At 39.8% G+C, this 11,780-nt stretch overlaps 1 protein-coding gene across 2 annotated transcripts in view; it reads right to left on the bottom strand.

Moving 5' to 3' along the window:
* The window catches only part of LOC109954510 (hexokinase-1-like), a 21,044-nt gene extending 11,523 nt beyond the window's left edge, over positions 1 to 9,521 (bottom strand). Inside the window, exons 1-2 of one of the 2 annotated variants that reach the window (XM_020589884.1) lie at positions 9,190 to 9,521; positions 1,532 to 1,694 (exon numbers count right to left, since the gene is read on the bottom strand). In XM_020589884.1, the coding sequence (XP_020445540.1) occupies positions 1,532 to 1,694; positions 9,190 to 9,252 (226 nt within the window). In that variant the 5' untranslated portion in view covers positions 9,253 to 9,521. Of the gene's footprint in view, positions 1 to 1,531; positions 1,695 to 3,386; positions 3,514 to 9,189 lie in introns of those variants that run through there. The other variant, XM_020589883.1, reaches the window with a different exon arrangement.
* Positions 9,522 to 11,780: the final 2,259 nt, after the last annotated feature.

Raw genomic sequence — 11,780 nt, 5'->3', positions numbered from 1 at the left:
ACATTAAGATCTTTCTCAAGGGAGATCTGGCCAAAATGGCAGCCATAAAAATATTAAAATTCAGCACATACCACACAATATACAAAAAATCCATTCACAAGGTAAAAACAACAGACTCTCAAGAAAAACAGCTACATCTCCTTCTCCACATTCTTTACAATGTTCCTAAATTAAATAGATAGAAATGTGTCTAACTCTAGATCTGTCTGCAAGTCACCCAGTATCACTTTATAGATAAAAATATACCAGTACTGTTGTCTGTGAGGGGTCTGTGATGTTCATCCCACTACATCATAAAGAACACAGTGGTGAGTAAGAGACCTTGGGGTTGTAGTGGCATACAAGGGTGCAAGGTACACTGAATTTTCAAGCAGATGTATTTTCTTCATAAAGAAAGTTTTGTTGACATCACTGAAGAACACAGCTACTACCCCATATATACGTATATGTTTCTTGCTACTGTATGTTTGCTTGAATCTCTATTGTCTAGGAGCAACTTCCTGTATATGTATTGGTTAATTATTGCCCAACACCAAAGGCATTATATCACCTGATCAACAGCTTTTCACAGATGAAGCTTCATGAGTAATTGTGCATTGTGCATGAATATATATTAGTGTGCTAAAATGTTTTCTAAAATGGGTTGTATTTATATTTAAATAATGACAAATCATAAAATATTTATTTTCAACTGAAGCTTTTTGTAATTACAGTATTTAAATTCTCAGCTAGTCAGTGGGACTAATTGTTATTTTGTCATAGTTGCTCAGTGTTTGTGCACCTTTGATAATATAGTAAATAATCAACAATGGCTCATAGTAAGAGGATGGTGAGACATTGTCTGTAATCACAACCAGTTTATTGAATTGGTTTACCACAAAACACATTATAATCCCTGCACAACAGTAGCAATTAGATGTAAGAAGACAGGGATAAAATAAACAATTATATGACTCTATGGGCATGCATGTACAGTTATACTTTGAGGTCTGACTTTCATTGTCTCCTCTTACAATGGCAACAGGATAGGTGCTGATCTATGTGTGGTTACTGTAAGTGTGAATCTTTCTAGCTTTCACATTGTAGACTAATGTAGAATTAAGATTTCATTTGTATTGACCCATGTATGCTTGTAAGGGAAAGAGACAGCGATAGTGAGGTTTACTTCCATTAGTATTGAGCTGGACGCTCAAGTGCACAAACACCATGAAAAAACACTTACTCACATTCAGGTGAATTAAAAGAATGACTGCAGCATTTTAGCATTACACAGCATGCAGCAGAAAATGACAAAGTCAGAGGAACAGAGGCGATAATACAATATTTGCATTAATACCCCTGTCAAAAAGGCATGAAATAACACTTACAAAACTGTTACAAAATTTTGGACAGCCCATTTGTTATGCAAGTGTGTGTCAAAGCCTTCATGTGTAGCTTGTGCAGTGTATGAAAGAATCCTTATACAGCAGCCCAACAGGCAAACTGTCACAAGGTGTTCCAACCATGATGACAATAAAAGTTAGGAACTAACCAGAGCCATCGGGGATTGACCGAACAAATGTTGGCAGCATCTTCAGTGTAGCGGTGGTGTTAGTTTCCTGGCACAATCCTGAGACCAGCTCCCTCCGAAACCGTTGCATGATGTCCAGTAATGTCTCATCAGAGAAACGCATGGAGTACAGATACTTGTCAATCTGAAATTAAACATAAGTGTTAATCTTTTTAATTTTGTCCATTAAGACCCCCCACACACATGTAACCTACACAACACTGTCCTCTGAGAGCGGCTAATTCACTATCAGTTTATAACTGAGTGTAAACACAGTGGTGCAGTGAATATGACTAACTCCATACTTCATAATGTGTTTAATCATCCATGATGATGATCCACATCCTGACTGAGATAAAAACTAATCTGACGTGCTTAACCAAGAAATGAATCAGAGACAATACACCCTGAAGGGAAGTATTTGATTGCATACTGTGCTTACTATCATACTGTACAGCCAAAGTCTAAAGGATAGCACAGCCTCATCACTGTGACACACAACCAGGAAGTACAGGATGCATCACACTCACACACTCCTGTTACCAAGGCAAAATTACACAGAAGCAGAGGTGGAAAATAACTAAGTACATTTACTCAAGTACTACACTTAAGTGAAAATTGGAGATATCTGTACTTTACTTTCATTATTTCACATTCAGTATTTTCATTCTCTGCTACTTCAGACTTTGACTTCACTACATTTCAGAGAAAAATACTGTACTTTGTAATCACTACATTTGGTAACTTTAGTTACTAGTTACTTTTCAGAATGAGGTTAATAAAGCAAAATACAGTATAAACAAATTCTATTGCTCCTTGCTTGGTGCAAAATTCACAAGCTACCCAACAGTAATTCAAATTATATGCATCTAAAGTAGTTAAAATTAGCTTTACATTTACCAACTGTAACATTAAATAATACATGAGTAATATAATATCAATGTACACTGCTATTTTATGAGTACTTTTACTTTTGGTATTGTTACTTTTACTTAAGTAAACAATCTGAGTACTTCTACCAGCACTACACAGAAGGGCGCTCCTCGTGTGTTTATTACGGGTATGGCAATGACGAGGCTAGGAGATTTACCTAGAATCAGTTACGGAAAACAAGAGGGGTCATAACTGACTCTACTCAGTAATAGTACCAAACTCATAATGAACAACTGGGAGTGCCTTGGAGCGATCAGCGTGTCTGGAAATCATAAACGTTGACCAGTCAAATACTGCCCATTGTGTAAACTGTTGCAGACATAGCAGATAGCGTGCGTTGCCTTGCCTTTCAAGGACAGGATGTGACAGTTCTGCTGAAATTCATTGCATCAGACTGTGTCATGTGTCAGACTTGCTTTGTAATGGACTGTGAGACGAACCAAGAGCAGAGTACTACTCACATAATTCTAATGAAATGTCTCATTGCTCTGTAAAACTGAGCAGGGTTAACTCTTCTAGTTGTGAGTTAGGACCCACAACCACTTTATCATCAGCCTGTTTCATAACAAAAACTCCAAAAATATGAGATACACATTAAATACTGACAGGGTCTGCCTAGGTCAAGTAAACACACATGATTCAATATTACCCCAAAAATGCTTGTGATAGCAACTATGGTCCTGTGTGATAATTTACTAGTATTACTCATTGTCAGGTCTCAGGTTGGGACAGGACTCAAAATGCAGAACTAGTTCTTAGTATATTTTAATGGAGAATACTGGAAAAACTAAAGGGGCTCAACCAGACAAGCTTAACATAAAATATCAACAAGGCTACAACTCAGACAGTTCCGTCTGGGGGAGAGGTAAATGAACTCAAAAGCACAAAACTCAAACAAACCCACAGAGTAAAACTGAGAATCCAACACAGCAGGTGAGCCCAAAGTGCAAATGGAAATGGTCCAAAAGTTGCCAGGGCAGAACCCAAAACAGCACACATAAACCAAATTACAGGAAGAGGCATGGTGTGGCGAGAGTATGAACCAGCATCTAACTTAGGGGGAGTGAGGAGAATATAAAGGTTAGAGACTCGGGGATAACAAGTGACAGGTGAAAGCAATTAGTAATCAAGAACCGGAGTCAAGGTGAGGCAGGTTAGATGGCAAAAACAGGAAACTCATGCAAAATAAAAGTACAAAACAGGAAGACATTCCAAAACTTTAACAGTAACAAGCATCAGAGAGGAATGTTGTAACCTCCCATTAAAGGGAGTCACACATTTACAGTGTTTCGTGCATAGTTCTTGTAACTGGTCCAGGAGAATGCCCATTAGTGTCCTTACAGGAAGGAATTTGCATTACAAATTAATTTTAATTAGTAGAGAAAATGTGTGACACTAAAGGATAAGTCCAGTGTTTTTGACATAAAGGTTAGCAGACATTTACTTTCATGTATATACAAACACATTTATATTTTGTTACTAGATAGTAAAAAAGTATGCAGAAGTGAAACAGTAAAGGCAAAAAAGTATAAAGGGTGAAACAAAGTACAATAACCAGACTCAAGGGAGTAAACAGGGTGTGTGTGATTTTGGCTACTGTGAGTGGTTGTCTGGGTGTTAACAGGTGGATTTGGCAGGCAACATGGAGCTCATGAAAGCATGAGCACACGCTGTGAGCCAACAAGCATGAGAACAGCACCATTTAGATGTTAATAACTCTGTTAATTGTGTCACATTCCCTCTGTTCTGCCTAATAAATGTGGGGTGACTGCTAATTAGCACATGCTCTGACCAAACAGGAGCCCACAGCTGAGTAAACGAAACCCCTCACCTTCACAAGTTCAGTACAATACATTAGTACTGCGAAACCAAAGGACTGGCACAAACGGGCCTGCTGCCCGCCTGGGACCGTGTTTTACTCTGTGGTTTGAAGAGACATTTTAACACCAGCAACATGTTGGTGCTTGATACCACCCTCCCCTCATGATCCCACTGTGAGCTCAGCAATCTCTTATTTTAGTTATACCATTAACTTGTGCACACATACAGTACAGTATAACCACACAGCTCCACTCTGCTTCTTTTGCTACAGCCAAATACTACACTATCTGTCACAATGACGGCACAATGAAAGGGCATACTGTATACCATTTACATGCAAAATATACAGATATGCAGGTTGTTATTTCTCATCAGCTTGTGAGAAAGCAAACCCACAAAGGCAGAACACAGTATGCTGACATCTTGCTGATTTATACTGACACTGAGCCCTTATTGTACGACATGACAACAGCTTAAAACAAATACAGTTTGTTGCTGTTGCATTTGTACTTTTGCTAGTGTTCTGTTTGACCCAGTTCACCACAAAAATCTATAGTATCCACCAACAATACAGTGAATGCAAGGTGAAAATTATTTCATTTCATGGCTGAACAAGTTAAAAAGCCACAGGGAAAAACAACTTCAAACTTTGCATGGCTGTGTACTGACACATTTGCACTTGTCTTTAAACCACACCTTGTTACAGTTCTATTTATTTATACTCATGACACTCACAGTGGAACAAATAAATTCTTGTAATGTGAAATGGTTGTTAGCCCTGGTGATTCCACTAAAAATCAACGGTCAATCTGCAGTCCTGTGCGGTTTGTAGCTTGTGGTTTTGTTTCACTGGTCCTTGTGGTTGAGCTGAGTGCATCCACCTCTTTCCACTTCCTGACTTTGCATTAAATAACAGAAGCTTCTGAGAAATCAGCTGAGATCTTACGTCAGCTAGAGACCATCATTCAACACCCTAAACTAATGTTAATGTAGGAAAGCAACCTTCACAGGACAAACCTTGCTAGTATTTTGGTAAATAGTCACTGAAAGACAAAATTGCACTTTTTAAAATTAATGAAACTAGCATTTGCCAACTTCAGTTCTTCAGTTGCAGGACTATTTGTATCTTACCTTCCATCCCGCATGATGTTAATGAGTCATAAAGCAAAGGCTATGATGCTAGCCATAAAATGTAATAATGTAATACAGGATGATTTAGAGTCTGGTTTGTACTATACTGTAGCCTTACTGTGTGAATCCTGAGACAGGTTTAAGCAGGTCATTTGCACAATTCTAGCTGTCGGCTAGGTGTAAATAGATCTATTCATATGCTTCAGCACAGTGATCTCTTCCAGCTGTCACACACTGCTGCTGCTCCTTCCTACTTACTGCTCTTAATGATTATATTCCTCCTTTCACCACCCAGCCTCTTCCTGTTTTGTTTTCTTATTTTTATTATTCCTTACTAATGATGGAAGCTGTAATGCCAAATAAGGCATAATAGTATAACCATTCATACATACTGGTTCACCTTATTGCATGAGTGCTTCTGACTGCGTTCCCAGATCTGAGTCTCTGGATTCTCATTTAAATGCCTTGTATAAAATAACAATGTGTTCCTAATCAGCTAATTGAATGAGAGTGCATTCTTAGCCAGGCTATTTAAATAACAATATGCCCCTAGGTGACCAGATAGGTACTGGGAGCAGAAGGGGAGGATTAAAGGCAGGCATTGTCCACATTTCTCCACAAATCCACAAACTAAAAGTTAAAGTTCATGCTACAGGAAGGAAATTGGCATCACTGTACTATGACCCAGCACTCTGCAGCTAGAAACCATGCCTAAGCACTTAATTACAGTTCAGATATACACTTACCGGCCACTTTATCATTATTTCTTATTATGAATGTATAAACTCAATTATATGTTTATTATCGGGGTTGTAGTTAAGGGTAGTGTTGTACTGGACAACATTATATTTAGAGGTATCTATATTTTTGTCCCCCCCAGCTACATACATGAGAGGGTAAGAATATTAGGAACACCTCTGAATATAATGTAGTCCAGGAAACATTTATACATTTATGACAATTTCACCAAAAACTGAAACATATTGAGCTTCAAAAACACAGATGTTAAGGCGGAAGTGTTGCACTGAAGTGCATACCATTGCACAGGTATACCTAATAAAGGGGCTGGTGAGTGTATATCTCTGCTGTGGGCTTTATACCTCACAGAGATATGTTAAATTATTTGGACAACAGCTAAGATTTATCCTCATCTTTCACAAGAATTTTTCTCAGCTTTTACTAAAAAGGAGTTTCCATTTTTTCTCGCTAATTTCAACCTCTGTCCAGGTGACACAAGGCCTCAGTGGTCTGCATCATTGACTCTGTGAATGCCATGTATTCCCCTCAGTGCAACTTTCTGTGACGCAACTTAGAGCTTGGTTTAAGTTTCAGGGAAAGGTCACACCGTCTGCATATCCACCCCTCTCCTTCCTGCTTGCATTCCTCCACTCAGAGTCCTGTTTCGTCGTCACTGAGGTAGTGCAGGGAAACACTGAAACCTGACTCCACTGTGTGCCTGATGCTGTGCATGAACAACCTTGCTGTGTGGAAAAATACTGTACTCTACAGCGCTCTCTCCTGCACCTACCCTTCTTCCCCCTTATGCACATTGCTTTGGGTGCCCGCTAACAGTCCACACTTTACCAGGAAGCACAGTCAAGGACACTGCAGGTGACAGTGAAGTGGATACACACCCAACTGACTGAAGTTCTTTGACAATGGCAGGTACAACACAGTCTGTCTGAAAATAGTGATGTGTTGCAATCATCTGTATATTTAAATCCTGAGCAGCATGTTTCACAGTTTCATAACAGTTGAGGTTGTTTTTGAGGCCTAGACAACCTTGCTCTTTGATTCAAGATCTTTATTTGCCATGTATGCATAAACAGACAGTCTAGGCATATAGGAATTCTTGTACAGGGCTCTCCAGGAGTCAAGTAAAGAGTTTAAAGCCAGAAGAACAAACAACTAATGTAAATATAAGAACACCCAAGAATAAAAAATACAAAAAACAAGAATACTCAAGAGTACAAAATAGTTGATAAAACTGTGAACAAAAGAACCAACACCTAGTCTAAATATATGATTACCAAAAGCTGAAAAGTTACACACCAGCTACACACCTGGTGCTGTGTGTATGGGTGTAATTGTGAGCACGTCTCCTGTTACCTATGGTCACATGGTGCAGAGCTGGCCTATTTTAAGGAGCCAGGGAGAGGAAGGGCGATGTATTGCATTACATTACTACTGATAAATGTCTTTTACAGATTGTGATTTGATGGTTCTGCAACAGCCACACTGTGAAAAACCTTTGTGTATGACCTTGTGCTTTATTTTGCGGAACTGAGAGAGAGAGACACAGTAGACAGGACAGGAAGATGGAGGAAGGAAGTGTTACACTTGTGAACTTTTTCCATTTGTGTTGAATGCAAAATCTGCATTTGGTGATGGTGTGACATCATCAGTGAGCGACCTTAAAGGGACCCTGCTCTATATGTGAATCAAAAAGCACATGTTGAAAAATGGCCTTGGAATTATGTCAAATTCAGACAAAAGGTGATGATGACATTACTAATGGTGTAGAAAACTAACAAAACAATATCAAATCCAATGACAAGTGTATACAGGACTGAATTAGTTTACAGAATGGGTCTGTGTTTATTTCCTGGCAACATTATTTTATGTCACCATGTAAACCACTCAGTCAAGAAGTACTGGAAACGGATGGGGTCTGCTTTCCTGGAAAAACTAATTTCGATACACACATATGCACACACACACACACACTGCTCAGAGGATGACTAAAACTTGTTCAGTCAGTTTTATACTAAGTGTGAGGACTGGTCAACTGAGAAGTTATGAAAGAACCACGTTCATGGTGCTCACCTCATGTTGCTCTTGTCCTCTTTCACCTTGAATGAAATGAAGTTACAATTGTTCACTTTAGGAACAGTTGTCTCATTTGCACTTACATCATTTTTGTCCTTATTCCTTTTTGTTTAAACACATTCATTTTACAGGAGACAGGCTTTTAAAAACTGAGAATATGAACACTGGACAGAGGTAAATATGGGGACAAAGGGGAAAGAACATATTCCTGGGGTTATCCTGAGATAAGAGTCGTGTCAAAGGATTAACAGTCAACATTCTGCTGCAAAACGATGAAAGGCCATATATCTGTGTTATGAAATAACTGAATAATTTATCTTAGCCAAGGCCTCTTTGCTCATTTTCCTTTCTACTCTGCTTAGCTCCAGTGAAAGAAATAAAACCCTAAGGATCATTTTATAGAAAACAAAACAAACTCAGTGACCCCTGAAATAACTTCACTCATTCATGTCAAGCTCAACCTTCTCATCACATTGCTCATGTGTCCTTTTCTCCTAGCCTCTGACTTCCTCATCATCGCCACACCTCTCTCATCTTACATCATGGTACCAATCCCACTCCCATGTGTCATGTCTCCTTACTCATTTTACCACAAACCCCTGTGCAGTTTGTCACGTCTGAGCCTGGCTGAAGCAAAACCTTACTAGTGATGATGAAAAAAGTAGTAGTCTGTCTGTCCCACCATGATGAATATTTTACTCACTTCCTTAGAGAGACACACCATATAAAGACTTCTTAACTTGTGTTGTACTGAGAAACCCTTGTTTTACTGGAAGGTTTGATGACGGCAGTGTGAAAAGCTCAACCTCCTCTACAGCACATGCGCTCCTTTCTCCTCAACCTCTGAAGTTCTTCACATCAGTCTCTCCCACTCAAACATGGCCAAACAATACCAACAATGGAGACGGAAGGAACAGGGCACTCACCTTTTTAACCTGGTCATCCTTGAGTTCAGTTAAGAAGTAGGCTAGTAGCTGGGCTGCAATCATCCTGGTCCTCTTTCTTTATCACACACACATGCAGAATCACTTTCTTCTCTGTCACACACACACGCTATCGCCCACAGTGAGATAGAGAAAAAAATCCAAAATATAAAGATATAAAAAGATCCCAAAACTCTACTCTGACTCTCCTTCGTACATAGAATCTGTCACACACCACAAGGAATTTAAAAATATCCTGAGTCCAGTCTGGAGTGGCTTTAAAACAGACAAAGCTGCTTCACGTGCAGTTTAGACTTTACAATTCTTCCTCCTCAGGAAACATGAGTGATACAGCAAATTCAGCTGCATGAGGCAGAGAGAGAGAGAGAGGCAGGGAGGGGCCAGAACACGAGTCCTGCCCACTGATTAGACAGTGTGAGTGCCTTGGGAGGGGGTTGAGTGCCACATCCTCTTTTGTGTAATTGGCTGGTCTGCTGAGACCTTAGAGGCAAACTGATGGAGGAATAAAAAAAGAGGAACTGTCTGAATGGGGGGAGGAGAGGCAGCGAAGTGGAGGGGGAGGGGACATATCAAAGAAGAGGAGAGTGAGGTGAGGAGGGAATTTGGGTTTTACTCTTCCATGAAAGTTGTACAATGCAGGCCGTAAAAATGAATCACACAGTTGTGACATTACCCCAAACACTTGAACTCGTACATTATTTGTCAGGAGTCTCAAGAGGCTGTGGGGGTAAATCCACAGTCATTGGTTTCTCTGGGCTCTGGGGAACTTTGATGGATATGTTAGGTATTTTTAGTCAGATAGAAATTAGATAGATACTTTATGTATTAGAAATGTTTAGTGGAGATAGGATGTCTAGTTAGACTGTTAAATGCTTAGGCATGCTCATGAGTTTCTACAGGGTACATCTGGTCAAGGATAACTAGAGAGAAGAGTTGATGACTGTCAGCAGACAGGGTGGTTAATATTATTATTATGACGTGTATAACTGTAGCCTTAGCCATAATATGTTCTTATGTTTAATATCACAACATGTTACTATAGGTTGTGTGAGAATGTTTTTAATTACACACCACTTAATCAACAGACACACACACACACACACACATTGATTTACTTCATGTTTTGACTACTGCTGGCCATAGCAGTAAGAGAGACGTCTCGGTTGACGTTTCTGTGTAGTATGGGGCTAGCCCAACCGAGGGGATATAATGTATAGGCCTGATTTGGTTCGGGGTCTTTCATCTTCCATCTGCTGCGTGCAGTTTGGACATATCCTGAGCGTGTAATGTTAATTTTTGCCTGTGTTCATGGAATAAATCAGCACTGTTTTGTAGTTACTTGGACTGCCTCGTCTCTCAGAGTCAGTATGGTAAAAAGTACCGGGTACAACAAATAGAAGGGAATGTTTTATGCATTGCTTTGGTAAAGCTCAGGAACATGACAGCAGGGAGGCCAGGGAGTAGTAGAGGCAGAGTGAGACAGGGTTTGGGTGGAGAGTGCTTTACAAGCAGGCGGGGGACTGTCAACAGAGGGGACTTATATGGTGACATCCTTGTATCTGAATGTCAGGGAGCAGTTATCCTAAGTCTTTGCACCATGTTTTTATTGTCTACACTTGAAGATTTCCTGTCTGCTGTCTGTGTGGAGGTGCGAGAGGAGTCTTCTGCAGGTCTATACTTAGTGAAGCCAGCGTTCTGTAGTGGCCACATGGCTCACAAGAAATCTCAAGTTCAGGGATTCCCCCAGAAAAATTTTGAGCCGTGCTGGTAAACCATCCAGATCCTGATGTATTGATTTGTGATCAGGTCAGTTGGTACATGACAGCTTAAACAATTGCCACAGTCATCATTAAACATATGACATTTGAACAGTGGCCTTGCTAAAGTTGTGGGGTGGCAGGTATATATGACAATAAATTGAAAATGTTTGTGTTTTGGAGTGTTTGTCAGTTAGAACAAGAAGTGTGAATAAGCCATCTTAAGATAGAATACATTATAAATGGCATTTCTCACTTTTTACTGACATGATACTGAAAAACAGTCAAGCTGATATGTGTTGTTGAAGGTTTATATTGTGATTGTGGAGTTTCATGTCAAACATCATCCTAAAGTAAAACAGTTTAAAATAACCATGTTTTCATGTATATGCTTTTCAGTATTCTCGTGTGTTGCAGAATAAAAGGCCACTGACTTTTATCTCCTCCCATGTGCTCATTGAAATTTGATGACCCCCTCACTGCATGTGCGACTGCTTGTTTTGTGTGGATCTGCAACTCAAAGCTTAGATGTTTGTATTACAGGTACGTATTATCCATTTGCCTTTCTACCTTCGTGCTGAGCAAACGGAAAAGCATACATCTACAGCTCCTTCCACTCCACCTACTTTTAAGTAGAAAGAAAGCCGCCGACTCTCTTGCTCACTCGCTCATCCATCCTGAGTCAGCCCATCAGACATCGGCGTTCTGTCTCCACTGTCCTTTCAGACAGATGTGGCAACATCATCAATACAACAATAACAACAACAGCTGCCTGCTGTTTGGACTCTAGACAGCAGCCACTGACACCGAGGAAAC

The sequence above is a fragment of the Monopterus albus genome, unplaced genomic scaffold (genome assembly GCF_001952655.1).
Source record: "Monopterus albus unplaced genomic scaffold, M_albus_1.0 scaffold10.1, whole genome shotgun sequence".
NCBI lineage: Eukaryota > Metazoa > Chordata > Actinopteri > Synbranchiformes > Synbranchidae > Monopterus > Monopterus albus.
The sequence above is the reverse complement of the archived record's forward strand: the minus strand, read 5'-3'. Positions and strand labels throughout refer to the sequence as shown.